This window comes from Eubalaena glacialis, chromosome 1 (assembly GCF_028564815.1).
Source record: "Eubalaena glacialis isolate mEubGla1 chromosome 1, mEubGla1.1.hap2.+ XY, whole genome shotgun sequence".
Taxonomy (NCBI): Eukaryota; Metazoa; Chordata; class Mammalia; order Artiodactyla; family Balaenidae; genus Eubalaena; species Eubalaena glacialis.
The window spans coordinates 90,366,261-90,381,318 of NC_083716.1; the positions used below are offsets into that span (position 1 = coordinate 90,366,261).

At 48.4% G+C, this 15,058-nt stretch overlaps 1 protein-coding gene across 1 annotated transcript in view; it reads left to right on the forward strand.

Moving 5' to 3' along the window:
• The first annotated feature begins 11,524 nt into the window (after positions 1–11,524).
• Positions 11,525–15,058, forward strand: part of PGBD5 (piggyBac transposable element derived 5) — an 86,065-nt gene continuing 82,531 nt past the window's right edge. The window contains exon 1 of the mRNA XM_061198762.1: positions 11,525–11,849. Coding sequence (XP_061054745.1) covers positions 11,525–11,849 — 325 coding nt within the window. The remainder of the gene's footprint in view (positions 11,850–15,058) is intronic.

Genomic DNA, 15,058 nt, shown 5'->3' on the forward strand with positions numbered 1-15,058 from the left:
CTTTTATGTCACTGTTTTCAGCTTTAGTGGTCGGTTAACAGAGAAATAACGTGAGTGAGAAAGGTGCTTGGTTGTTCGCAAAAGGCCATTGCCCTCTTTCTGTGTTTAAAGCAAGCTCTGGTTTGCAGGGAAAGGGTGCGTGGTCATCGACGTGAGTGCTTACCTTGTACTCACTTTGAGCGTCAATGAGCATAGCACGTCCACTTCAATGCTGTGCTCACAGGCAGGGCGACCGCTCTATGCTAACGAGAAGGTAAGAAACCATGGACATGCACATGGGCCGTCTCCTCTGCTCACGTACGTGCTCCGTTGTCCCATCCACTTCACTCACAAAACACAAGTTCAAAAATAAAATTACTAAGAACTTCAAGGGACAGCAGAGCATTAAATCTAGCGTGGTGCCCTTCTAGGGGTGGAGCCTTTTGGAGGCGGGCCCTTCTAGGGGTGGAGCCTTTTGGAGGCGGGCCCTTCTGGGGGTGGAGCCTTTTGGAGGCGGGCCCTTCTGGGGGTGGAGCCTTTTGGAGGCGGGCCCTTCTGGGGGTGGAGCCTTTTGGAGGCGGGCCCTTCTGGGGGTGGAGCCTTTTGGAGGTGGGCCCTTCTGGGGGGTGGAGCCTTTTGGAGGCGGGCCCTTCTGGGGGTGGAGCCTTTTGGAGGTGGGACTTTCTGGGGGTGGAGCCTTTTGGGGGTGGGCCCTTCTGGGGGTGGAGCCTTTTGGAGGTGGGCCCTTCTGGGGGTGGAGACTTTTGGAGGTGGGACTTTCTGGGGGTGGAGCCTTTTGGAGGTGGGACTTTCTGGGGGTGGAGCCTTTTGGAGGCGGGACTTTCTGGGGGTGGAGCCTTTTGGAGGTGGGCCCTTCTGGGGGTGGGGTGTTCTGGGAGCGGGGCCTTTTGGAGGCAGGGCCCTGTGCAACTAAAAGTGTTGCCCACCGTAAAGTCCACCCTGCCTTTCTCTCCATTGCCCCTCCCCAAGGACCTTCAGGCTTTGGACACTGGAGTCAAAACTAAAGAAATATGTCCAATGCTTTACTGCTGTGGTGAGTTGGTGTTTTTTCAATACTAATTGACTCTCTTTACTCAGTATTTTCGGCCCCCTCCCAATCCCCAGGCTTTCCCCTATGACGTGGTGCAAGGCTGGCCTTTCTATTGGGTCGGACCGTTTGGTGAATCACCGCAAAATCCTGCCCTTCCTCCATTGCTTACGAGGGTGGTGCTGCATCTCAACCTAAATACAAATATACATATTAAATGTATTTCTGTGTTAATTTACATATATACACATTTCTATATTTACATATATAAAATTCAAATATTATTTGAAATATGATTTGCCCACTATTTTGGTAAGATGGAATGCACTGCATTCAAGAGATTTTCCTCAATTCCATAACAATTCAACATTGTCTTAATTAGTCCTCACACATTTCCCACCTTTCAGGTGTTACAGTCAAGGTGCAGTGAAGTCCGACACTTGCCTAACGTTATTTGCTCTGTACGTGGCCTCTTGCCTCAGCCTAGAAGCCCAAATGGGTGCTTCGGCCAAGTCTCTGGCCAGGGAGACAAAGCCAGAAGATGAAGGGAGGAGAAGTCTTGATTGGTGTTTCTTCTTGGGCCAAACAAAGGGCCCTTAGCAAGAGCCCTGTTGGCCCTGGCTGGGCAGGACCCTGAGAGCATAGGTCTCAGCTGCAGAGCATGTGGGCATTCCTGGGAAATGCTCAGGTCAGCAGGGAGCACAGGCTTCTCCTTCCTGCCAGTGTCCTAGGCGCCCTCCCACCTGATACTGTCACTTGTCACATGTCTGCCCACCTGTCACTGTTCCCCTTATAACAGCATGTTCAGGAAAGGGCCTGAGAAATACATTCAAACTGTAGAATCACAGCATATGGGGTAACATGTTGACCCACCCTGGCAGCTTTTGATTATTATGAGGGGCCACGTGATCTTAGGGCAAACTGATGTATTTCAAGAATCAGCAAAATGACGCCAAGAGTAACATAAGGGCTAGTGATCGCTACTGGTCCAGAAATACCTCTGGGAGTCCTTCTGAACATTCTCCCCTGCCCCGCCCCGCCCATCATTCCTCCTTGTCGCCAAGTGAATGCTATTTAGGTCTTCTGAAAGAAATATGGACGACATAGTACACTGTGTGTGACCCCTGCAGCGTAATTCATCTCTGAACAACAATTAATACTGATGGTTTGAAGGACGGATACTTTCCTGGGCAGAGGAAGGAGCTGAGCAGAACATAACGAGGCAGCCCTTCCACCCTGCATATAAATAATTGAAGCCAGCAGTCACCCCTCATGCATGGCCACTGTGGTTTAGGTACTGCTGCTTTTGTCCCCAGACGGAAGTGGGGTCGGAGCAGGTCACAGTCAAACAGAATTCAGCCTGGAATTGGACGGTCTGAGTTCTAATTCTGACTCCCTCATAGATTACTCGTATGGCCGTGGAAAATCACCTCTCTAAGCATCAGTTTTGTCATCCATAGTTACAATATTTTCACAAGAAATTTTAAGATCTACCCTCTTGGCAACTTTCAAATATACAATATAGTATTATTAATTATAGTCACCAGGCTGCACATCACATCCCCAGAACTTATTTATTTTATAACTGGAAGTTTGTACCTTTTGACCACCTTCCTCCTTCACCTGTTTCATCCACCGCCACCCCCCTGCCTCTGTTCTCTGTATCTGTGAATTCAGTTGTTGCTGTTTGGGGTTTTTTTTGTTTTTTTGTTGTTGGTGGTGGTTTTTTTTAGGATTCCACATATAAGTGAGATCATGGGGTATTTGTCTTTGTCTGACTTATTTCAGTTAGCATGGCGCCTTCAGGATCCATCCATGTTGTTGAAAATGGCAAGATTTCCCTCTTTTTATGGTTGAATAAAAAGAGTATGTATTCATACATACTTGAATTGTATGAATACATTGTATGTATTCAATATGTCTTTTCTGATACAACAAAAATTATTTTGTTTGTGACTCAAAGAAACACTCTCTATGTTGATATTTTATAAGGAAAAGAGAAACAATATGCTACTTTATATTTTTTCCTTTTTTGCTGTACTGACTTCACATTTACAATCAGTATGTGAAACCCATTACATATATGCACTTCTTGGTATTAACACTAGAGTCTGGTCTGTTGTCTTTTTTTGTTTTTTGGGGGGTTTTTTTGGCCACACTGAAGGCATGTGGGACGTGCCCCCTGCAGTGGGAGTACGGAGTCTTAACCACTGGACCACGAGGGAAGTCTCCTGGTCTATTGTCTTTATTGAAAGGCATTGGGTGTTTCCAGCTTGCGACCATTATGAATAATGCACTATGAACCTCTCGATGTAGATTCCTTTTTCTTTCTTCTGAGTCAATTCTTTGAGCCACTTGCTCCAAAGTCAAGTGACCTGGTTGAAGAACAGGAACAGTTGATACATCTCATTTGCTATTGCTCTGTGTCTTACTGCTCTCCTAAAAATCTGAGTCAAATTACAAGAGCACATCTGTTTCTCACAACTCTGCCAATAATTTATGTTCTCGTTTTTATGTAAATATTAATAGAACCTTATTGTCATTTTAGGATGTTCTTTGCATTTTTAAGTGCTGCAAAAGTTATAAAATGTGCTACTTTAAATATAGCTGAACGTCTAAAGAATGACTTATTTTGCACTCATAAACTGGAATTGTACATATAAATGTAATAATTAAAGGGTTAACCATTATTTTGTTAACAAAAAATGAGAGTAATGAGAATACTGACCTCACAGGGTTTGTCCTGAGGATTAAATTAGATACTCCAGGTAAACCACTTAGCACAGTTCCTGGCATACAGAAGGCATACATGAGAGTTGATTATCATTTTTATGGACCTCCATTTTTCAGCCTTCTAAAAGAACCAAAAAGGTATCTCAGAAAAATATCAACTGCTTTGGATGTTATGGGAAAGTGATATCTGTGTTGACCTAACTAGAACGAAGTGGAAAATCCTTTTTGTTTAAACCTTGTTGAAAATCTTCTAAATTCTGTTAGTCAGCTCTTCTGCTTTAGCAATTAGAAGAAACGTTAAAGTTTTTCTGATAATTGAGTTACTTATTGTGACCAAGAGCATTATTAATCCCGACATTAATGCTTACAAAAGATTACTGCAAATGAAGATAGAGAAGCGATGGGAGGTTGCAGTAAATTCGATGGAAGCCCTGACATGAGTGTTTCTTCTCTTCCTCCTGCAATTAGAATGCAGCTTACATCCTACTTAGGTGATGGTTCAGGTCCGCTACGTGCTTTTGTAGGCGCTTGGCCTTTCACAGACACCCTCGTAAGAACCATCCTCTGGTCCCTCTCACTGTAAGAAGCCTGAGGGACAGAGGTGCTTTAACATTGAGTTTACAACGACATATCAGTTCAGTAATCCAGACAGCATCTGACCCTGCAACGCCAGTTTACACTTTGAGTTGTGTCAGCGTCCGCTATAGGTTTGTGAATTTAGGAACGTGGAGAAGGTCCCCTCTCTTCCAGGGAGCATCTCTCCCTGTTTCTTAGCATATCTGAGTTTCTACAACTAAGTGCTTCACTATCTTGTGTTAAACACCAACCTCTCACTGTAGTTTCTTCTTTAAAAGCAAATGAGTTTTAGGGATGGTGTTCATATCAGATCTCTTTCTTTGGTCGGAGAACAAGTTGGGGGGGGGTGTGTTGGGTGTGCTAAAAGAGGGGAAAATGTCTCCAAAGGAAAAGGGAAAGGAACTAGACAAAAGTACAAAATTGTGGGAAGGGCTTTGGACTCAGCCCTGACTCCATAAACTATACCATTTTCTAAGAATGTGAAAAGCTAACTTCCAATTCGTATTTTATTTTTCTTTTCTCTAAATGTCTCATATGTTCACTTGTGGAAAAAAATTTATTTCAAACCCTGGGAATAAAAGGTAGGTGGAAACACTGATCAGAGTTGTTTGTGATGCTTTGCAGGGGTCTAGCTGCCTTAGATTATTTTGTGGAAATATTAATGATCTAAACCACTCAGAAGAGAAAAAAATTCCTGTGATTAAAAAGCCATTTACCCAACCCCTTTTTAATGTCCCTTAATCTTTCCCCAAATCCTCACTTGATAGATTCCAGGTCTGTCATTAAAATCACTCTCTTGTGCTGTCACCCTCCATCACACACACCTGGCAAAATCCCACCTGGGTAAAACCCAACAGTCTGTCAACCCCGTGTCTCTTCCTGGCAGCTGAACATAGTTGGAGAAAAATACAACCATGCTGGCAGGTTTCACAGTAAATTCTCGACCACAAATCCAACTGTATATCTCTAGTCGACTGAGTCCCCGCACCCCTAGAGAACTATTTCACACCTTCTTTCCTCAAACCCCTAACCGTGGGATTCTCAACTCTGGCCGCACCTTTGAATCACCTGGAAGCCTGTAAAAAGCACCAGTGCCCAGGCCCCACCTCCAGAAAATCTGATTTAATTGTGTAGATAGAACAGGGGGTCTTGCTATGAATGTGCTTTTAAAATTCTCCAGGTGACTCTCGTGTACAGCCAAGATTGAGGACCAACCCCTTCCTCAGACACAGCTGATCACCCTTCTGATGACTGCACTGAGAAAATCCAATCAGTAAGGGAAAAACACCCACAGACTCTCACCAAATCTACCTGCATGGGGCCTTCACTCCCTTCTGAGAGAAGACCAACCCCTCCGCTTCTGCATGCCAGCCCATCACCATTCGAGCAACCAAGGGCTTCGTTTAGTCACTGCTCCCTCTCTCTCCAGCATCTCCCTTGTATCCTTTCTACTGAATCATGTCCACAACTGTTCAAACTTCTCTTGATTTTAAGAAATCTCTTCTCCAATCCCAAACCCACCTTTGCCACCTCCCTTTTCTCTCCTCTCTTTGCAGCAAAACTCCTCAAACTTTGTCTTTACTCAATCCCCAAATTTCTTCTCTCATTTTCTGAAATCCACTCCCATCACAGTTTCATCCCCTCGTTGTCAAACCCAGTGATTAATTCTCAGCCCTCATCTTACTAGATCCCTCAGCAGCATTTGACAGTTACACCTTCCTCAGAATACATGCTTAGCCTCTAAAACTTTGCTTTGTCTCAGGTTTTTGAATTCTCAGTCTCCTTTGGTGGTTTCTTCTCATTTCCCTCATGTCTAAATATGAGTGTGTGGGAGATTGGGATTGACACATATACACTATTGATACTATGTATAAAATAGATAACTAATGAGAACATACTGTATACCACAGGGAACTCTACTTGATGCACTTGTGGTGACCTGAATGGGAAGGAAGTCCAAAAGGGAGGGGGTAAATGCATGTGTATGGCTGATTCATTTTGCTGTGCAGTAGAAACTAACACAACATTGTAAAGCAACTATACTCCAATAAAAAATTAATTAAAAAAAATAATGAAATACAAAAAATGCAAAACTTAAATAAATAAATATGAGTGAGCTCCTCAGACCTCCTAATCCTTGGGTGATCTTGTCCACTATCTACCATCGACCTACTGATGACGCCCACATTTCTAGCTCCAGTCCAAGCCTGAGCCTTGAATTCCAGATTCCTCTCTTCAACTGCCTGCTTTCCAGATCCACTTAGATGTGTTAAATCCAACACGTTCAAAACCAAGTTCTTATTCTTTCCCTCCAAACCTGCTGCTCTTGCAGTAGCTCAAGTAAAAAACTATGGAATCATTCTCGACTCGTCTCTTTCACTGCCTGCTTTTAACTCTTCTGTAAAAGCTGTGGGTTCTATCTCCAAAATATATTCTCAGCCTGAGCAGTTCTCATCACCTCCATCACTACCACTCTGTTCCATAACACCCTTTTTCTACGTCTTGGACTACTGCAGTGGTATCCTAACTGGTCTTCCGGATTCCATCTTTGCTCTGCTCCTGTTTATTTTCCACTCGGCAGCTAGAGCGATCCATTTAAAATACAAGTCAGATCTTGTTACTTCTCTGCTTTCAGCTCACCAGTGGCTCCCCATTTCACTCAAAATCCAGTCTTACAAGATTTAACAGCCAACTTCCTCTGCAGTTTCATCTCCTACACTTCCCTCAACGCTCTCTGCCTCAACTGCACCAGCCTCCTTAGTGCTCACTGAGTACAGCTAGTGTGCACCCACCTCGGGGACTTTGCACTTGTGTCCTCTTCCTGAATGCACTGGACTTGTTCTCTCAAGGATCTGCCCCAGTGTCTTCTACCAGAGCAATGTCCGCCACCACACACACACACACACCCCATTATCACCACCACCACAATCACCATGATCTCTGCCCCTCTACTTTTTACCCCTTATCAACAACTGACGTATTACATATTTATTTGTTTATTTGTTTCTCTTCTCCCCCTCTACTTGAATGTAAGTGCTATAAAAACAGATTTTTTTTTTCTGATTTATTCTCAGTGCTTATAAGAGAGCTTGGCCCATAGTAGGTACTCAGTACATTTTTGATGAATTAGTGAATGAATCAGTCAGTCAATCAGTCAGTCAAGCAAGTAAGCAATGGAAATGTCAGGGCATCTCAATCCCAGAAGGGGATTTTTTCCCCATAGTTTCCTATAGTGTTACCCTGTATCATTCTTTCTCTGCCTCTTTGGGTTGACTCCTAGATAAATTCCTCATATAAAATCATTTTGAGCAAGGTTAATCCTTAGGTCCCTATGTCAGATATGACCCCAAAAGTCACACCTTGCCACGTACACTTGCCTTCAACCTCCTCCCCCTACATACTGGCCATGGTTCAGCAGCTGTGGCTCTTCCTTCCTCTCGGTTCCAGGAGCTCCTTTTCAGCTCTAGCCCCCTCCTTTTGGGTGATGAAGGCCATGTGGGGAGAGGCAGCAGCTGCCCCGACTCCATCTCTGCCTTCTCTGCCCATGGTGATCCAGCAACACATAGACTTCCCAAGCCTGACTTGGCCTGTGCAGTCTGGGGCTGGCCAGGCCAGTCTCTGGTGCATTTCCATTCCCTGCAGCAGCTTGGCCATTTTCAAAATAAAAATTGTAAAAGTACCGACAGGAAGAAATATACACCATGTTTTATTATTCTAAGATACCCACTTTTTTTTTCTCTCTCTCTCTCACATTTCACATCTCAAACATCAGGAATCGTCTTGTAGTTGGTGGTGGGCAAGTGGGAATTTCTACGTAGGCTGAGCCTGTGTCAGCAAGGTTACGATTCCAGGGCACGCCTGGCTGTCTATTCCCCTCGGTACTTTAGGCTGAGGACCTTCTGATGACCAATTAAAGAAGGAAAATAAAGCTGGTTATTGTATGAAAACCTTGGATAAGACAAACAAACAAATACCATCATTAAGCCATGCAGAACAGAGGGCAGCAACTTGGATGACCTCAGGGCACTTCTATAAGAAGTGTGGTGTGACAGAGGCTCTGGGTGGCTCAGAGGAACATACCGTGAGGAAAACCTGGGCAATGAAAACTCTCAATGAGAAAGTAAATAAGACTAGTGAGATGAAGTTTTAGGAAAAGGCTAACCAATTATTTTAACATATTTTTATGTGTTCATTAGAGTGCTACATGATAAAAATCTGTATCTGTATTTAGATTCGATAATATAAATAATTATCAAAGAGGTGTTTTTGATATGTTTAAATTTAAATTATTAGGGAAAAGAAAACACTGTATCATAGTTTAAATGGTAGCATTTTTTCTTTCGTGGTGATACATACAACAAAAGTGTACTATACCATGAAAGGAGGCCTAGACTCAATGAAATACGGCTACTAGCCACAGGTACATAAAAGTACGAACCCCTGGTTTAATAAAACCTAAGGAATCTCCTACACAAATGAATTGCTTTTGCTACCTGGAGCTCTTTGAGAAGACTATAAACCAAAAGCTCAATATTAACCTAAAATTACTTCATTATATTACAAAGTTATATTATTTGAAAGATGTTTTCAAATGACTCAAAATTAAAAGATCTTAGTGGAACACTGGTTCTGTAATTATCCTCACAAATATGTTACTTATAAAAGTTAATGATGTAGACTCATCATGGTAGCATCAGGTAGGAAGTTGCCAGGCAGATGGGAAAGTTTTTTTGCCTTTTGTTTTCCAATTGTTTTCTTCCTTTCCTCTCTTCCCTCCACAATGAGAAGCAGCCACTGTCTTTAAAAGTTGGAATATTTTTACTTTTCTAGGTTTTTACTTTACTGGGTTAAACAAAGTAACATGCTAAACATTGATTCTAAACAGGAATAGTCATCTAATTTTTATTTGACAAGCTTTGGGGTAACAATTTGATTTTCCAGTCTTTTGTGACCAAATAATCCTCTTCCCATTGTTACATGCTGTGTGAGCTACAAGCACTTTGAGCTCAGGAATGCACAAAGGCCCTGCATTTCCTTGGGATTAGTACCATACAAATGCAAATTAAGGACAGTGGAAGGCTGTGTCCATCCTTGTGACTCTCACTGCTCTGTTCTGTGCTTCCGAGGGGTAGCAAAGCAATCCATTGTTTTAAAAACACACACTTGCCTTAGCTGCTGACTCTTTCATTGGCTACCTGAAGAAGAGAAGGAGGAATTCTTTCCTATAGAATCCACCCCTCTGGATCCTATTCAATTATTTTTAATAGATAACATGAAATCTTACAGGAGTCTTACACAATTTCTAATTGCAGGATTTGTACTCGAGGTATGGAGTCTTATTTTGCTCCTTGCATCTTCGGTCTATGCTTCACATGACCCTTTGTGGTAAGCCTGAGGACCTGTACATACCCTCTTCAAACTCTTTGGCTGGTTGGCACAGTATATAGATATGTTGGAAATCAGTTCTTTTCTGTGGCATAATTCTTCCAAGGGAGTTGAAATGCTTTACAAACACTTCTCATTTATCAGTCAATCCATATAGCAAGCCATGTTATGCGAATCTCTTCCTTCTTATATGTTGTCTTTCGGTGATTTTCATGAAGTTCTGCCTGTACAGTGGCTCTGGGTTGGGAGGAGGAAACATGGGGGCTGGGAAGAGAGGTCAGGAACAGAAATTGCCTGCCTGACAGAATTGACCTCAGTTGATGGCAGAATGGTCCCCACATCTTTATCCTTTATGCCTGCTTAGAAATAGCAACATGCCTTTCCATTTTGTGTAATTATTTAGCCAATACCCAGTAGGATTTGTAAGCCCTCACATTGCTGTAGATTTATTTTATTTCAGAGTGATAGTGACTTTATGACCCAATTAACATCAATGTGACTTATTGCACTACTTGTGGGAGGGAGAGGGGGCGCAAGAAGACAAGACAGACGGATCCTATCTACCACCATCAACAGGATGACCGCCACACACTCCTGTCCATGGAAGAGGGGCAGTTGGAACCTTTCTGTTCTATTTATCAGAGCCCTGAAGCCCGGGTGATTGTGCTATATTTTAACAGACGAGTGTGTCAAATGTCTGAGGGAAGGAGATACTGAAAGAGCGGTGTTAGAGTAATCAATATTTTGGTGGTACTGAATATGTTGAATTTAAAAGATGTCAAACGTCAAAGACGATGACGAATGACTACCTAACTGCAGGTGCCGCCACCCTCAAATTACAGGGGTAAGGAAGGGAGACTGACCCCAGAAACGGACCCGTGAGGCCGGCTCCTAATCGCAGCAAGGTTCCCGGAAGCCGGACAGCCCTTGTATTTATAGGAGCAAGCGGCGCAGGCCGCCGTGACCCACGGGCAGCCGCAGCGCAGAAGCAGCCGGGGAATTGTGACCCTCCGCCTACCTGGAGCGTTTCCGCAGCGCCTGATTCAGAACCACCGGGGCGGACAGCTCCCGGGCGCCGGGCGCAGGGCGCCGACTGCGGAAGGGAACGTGAGCGCGGAGGATCCGCGCACCGTCAGCGGGCTCGGGCGGCGGAAGAGCACACTGCGTCCCCCTCACACCCACTTGGTTCCTCCCTTTCCCCCGAGGGTCAGCATGGGGCCTGCGGTGGCCGTCCCGGCGTCACGTCCCCACAGGCGAGACGACCGCCCGGAGCCGCCGCCGCCGCCCGCCCCCCCGGCCCCTCGCCTCGCCCGCTCGCCTCGCCTCGCCCCGCCCCGGTGGGGGCGGACGGGGGGGCGTTCCCGGCGCAGGGCCCGCCCAGCTCCTCCCTCCCGGCCCGGGTCTGGCTCCCCATTGGCCGGCAGGCTGGAGGCGCGAGGAGGCGGGGCCCGCCTCTGGCGGCTCGCGCCCGGGAAGGTCGGTCGGGGAGCGCGGGTAGCCGCCGCGGGGAGGGCGCACGGCGACGCGGCGGGCGCCGAGGAGACGCATCGGCGACGCCTGGCCCGGGCCGCAACCCCTGCCTCCCGCCGCGGCCCGCAGCCCGCGGCGCCCGAGCTCCGAGGCGCTTCCCCGGGCGCTGGGCCCGAGGCGGCCAAGACGGCGGGCAGGCCGGGCGCGGGGCGGCGGGCGCTGTGCTGCGGGCTGCGCTGGTGGGGGACGGCGGGCCGCGGCGCGGGCCCGGGGCCCGGCGCGTGCGGCTGGGAGGCGCTGTGGGGGGCCGGCGCGCGGGCGGCGGCCGGGGCTATGGCCGAGGGCGGGGGCGCGCGGAGGAGGGCGCCGGCGCTGCTCGAGGCGGCCCGCGCGCGCTACGAGAGCCTGCACATCTCGGACGACGTGTTCGGCGAGTCGGGCCCGGACAGCAGCGGGAACCCCTTCTACAGCACGTCGGCCGCCTCGCGCTCCTCCTCGGCCGGCTCCTCGGACGACGAAGCCGAGCGCCCCGGCCCCGCGCGGGGCTCCGGCGCCTCCGCCGCCGCCGCCGCGCAGGAGTCGGAGGAGGACGAGGCTGGCGCGGGCTGGAGCGCCACGCTGCGGGACCGCCCGACCCCGCACTTCGAGGGCACCGGCGGTAAGGCGCGGCCCGGGGGGCGGGGGCGCGAGAATTCCCGACGCTCCGCGGGTCGGCTTGCGGGTGGCAGCTGTGCGTTTCGGGAAACACACGAGGCTGCGGCAGCGTGCCGGGGCTCCGCCGAGTTCCTCGTGGGTGGACAGGATGAGGCGAGGCCGCGGCAGCACGGGGGAGTGTACCCTCACGTGCTGGGAGTGTCCCCGCGTCCCGCACCAGAAGCTACTCGCACCTGGGGGGTGGGTCAGAGTTCGACTCTCTTAGTTGAGGGGATCCTGAAAACCTGGCGTGTCTTGGGGCGGGGGAGTCATTTTGCGTTGCTGGCCCCACGGCAAGCCTTACCCGGGCGCCAGGGGTGGGGCAGGTAGCGGTTGGAGCGAGGCCCTGGGAGGGCTGCGAGAGGCCACCCGTGGCGTCTTCACTGGGCTTTAGTTTTCTCCAGTTAATCTGAGAAACTTTCCGTGTCCGTGCCGTTGAGGATCTCTTGGGAAAAACAGGGAAGAGTGAAAGGACCAGTTAGTTGGGCAGCATTAAGCCGTATGCTTTTGCACCGGAAGGCACTTGCACGTGTGTCCTGCTTACTGTTACGGTCGTAGACCAGCCCCTGATACCTGGAGAAGGGCTGGCAGCTCTGGCTGCTTGAGGTCCTCTCTGCCGCCTCCTTTCTTGGGAGGTGGTTTTAAAATATCTCCACTTTCCCCGCGGAAGCTCAGCAGCCTCTGCCCTCTCCCGGAGGTGGAGGCCAGCCATTTGCCCTTGTTCTCTGATGCTTTTGTTCCTTGCTCTGCGCCGCCTTCCGTGGCAGCCCCTGGTTTCTGCACTCTGTTTTCATGGGTGGAATGGCGCGCAGCCGGTGATGCTGACGACCAGGGAGTGGCCGCAGTGGGCATGATGCTGGGCGAGATGCGGCTTTCCCTGTGGCTCTCCCCGATTATTGTTCGACCGTTCGGGAACACAGCCCATAGGAGGACAGGACCAAGGGACCCCTGGCTGGTGCCTGGACTCGGGTCAGGACATCAGGCTGCAGCCCGCTGGCAGGGCTGTCTGGGCTATCAGCAGGGAGTGGTCTGCAAGCCTCCAGCAGTCAGGCTGCAGTGTGGATACGCTAAGCTACAGCTGGGCTTCCAGAGTCCAGGTTAGCTGTGCAGTGTTGGAGGTGGGTACATTTAAAATCAGGTTCCTATTTGGGCTTCGATTAAGAGTGTGGGAGTTTTCAGTCACATCCCTCTGTATAATCCTCTTACCCCCCCACCCCCCATATTTTCCAAAACGTCATAAAGTTTTCCAGCCCCAGACAGCTGTTTTCCATATCGGCTCTTAAGAATCTGTACCTACCCAGAGCCCTGGTTGGGCAGGCTTTATGCAGTGAGTGTCTGTGATCCAGTTTTTGATCTTGGAACACTTGTGATGCGTGTCTGCTTGGGAGGATGCGGCGTTTCCCCTGTCTCAGGGGAAAACAGGGAAATTGTGTTGGGTTTAGTCTGGTTATGAATAAGATTCATGAGTATGCTGGTTTGAGAAGGCTGAACACACTGAAATTTCAAAGCAATATTATGTTTCTTAGTAACCTATAAATGGGAGAAGTTCTGCAGCAGAGCAGTTTAGCCACTGCAGCACTTAAACGGTCACGAAGAGCAATATCATGTGTCAGCTGGCGTAAGGTTCAAATTCTGCTTCTTTCACATGTCCACTGAGTTCACACCTGGACCTGAGAATCGCAGTCAAGCGCTATAACCAAAGACCTTAGTGGTTATTTGATGGTATATTTATACCTAGTTTTGCTTTCCTATTTTGTGTAGGAGCACAGCCCTAATTAAGAACTTTCTTCTTCCTTGCAGCACCTTCTCCCTGAGGGAATTTGGGGTAGCGGTGGAGGGCTGAGATTGATGGTTTATTAAGTAAGAATTCAGGTCCCCTGAAACAATGGAATAGGGTTTACGGGGGCTGAAAATAGGTGCAGAAATACGCTGCTGGTGAGAGAAAATCCTTGTGCCTTACTGGTGCGGAGAGAGAGAAGTGTGTTAAGAGGCTGGAGAGCTGCATCCTGGCCGCCCTGAGAGCAAAGAAGGGTCAGCCTGCAAAGTTTACCAAGTCCAGCAGCTCAGACGCTCCAGCCAGAGTGTGCTCCCCACTTTTAAGGAACGCAGCCTGCACCTCCCTCCATCTTTGTTTCCCAGTTTCTTGATGGATCTCACTGGGCTGGTACGGTGGGAAGGAGACCAAGCCAGAGGGTGGCATTTTGATCTGTAATCAGCCCTCATCAAAGAAAACGCCTAATGGAAATTGCTGTTGCTGCTAGAATCAGATGAGGAAAGCAAAGGATTCTAGACTCACGGAACAGGCTTCCTGCCTGCCTCCTGCTGTGAAAAACCACGTAGGCGTATGTATGGAAATAGGCGTGTATGCATGTGACTGTCTTAAGTGAAAATGCGTTATCACTTGTGCTGAGCCTGGTTTCTTCTATCAGAAAGAGGTTATGACCGCTGCCTGGGAGCCCTCTTGATGACCTGAAACCCTTTTCAGAGAGTCCCTGTGTAGGAGAGAGACACTGGGCACCACTGTGCCTTTGATCTGCATTCAGAGCCGCCTTTGGCCCGGCGGTGGGAGGGAGAGTACACAGTAGGGAGACGTTTGATGCCCCGGAGGAGGGGAGGGAGGAGGAAGCATTTCTGTGGTTAAGGTTGTCTTCTGAGCCTCTTCCTTCTGTTTTTTTCAGTGTATTTAGCTCCCTGGATCAGGCTCTCCAGAAGTGCACTTATGGGTGGGGAGGTCCTCTCTCTCACACCCCCTTCCCTTCTCTCTCCTCCCGCTGGGTCCCCTTGGGATGATATAAATACAAAGACCCTGTGTGGGTCATTTTAACCCCTGGTGGATGGAGGGTCGGCCTGGGAGCAGAAAGTGGGGGAGCTCAGGGCCCAGGACTGTCTTCTAACCAGACTCGCAGGGTATCCCCCTAAAATAGCCCCCTCAAGCTGTCAGCCTCGTCTGCCCACCGTGCAAATAACCAGCACAGCATGCAAGCTCACTCTTTGGAAACAGCATGAAATTCAGCTGCTTTGGGAGCTCCTGCCCTTTCTGAGCAGTCTTGTGATTCGTTCTTTCTGAGGAGGCAAAGGAACAGGCAGACTCACAGATGCTCGGGGGCTTCTTCTGTTTGGCTTTGTGGGTCCTTTGTCGTGGCAGGCTGGGATCTGAGCTGTTTGCTCTTTCCA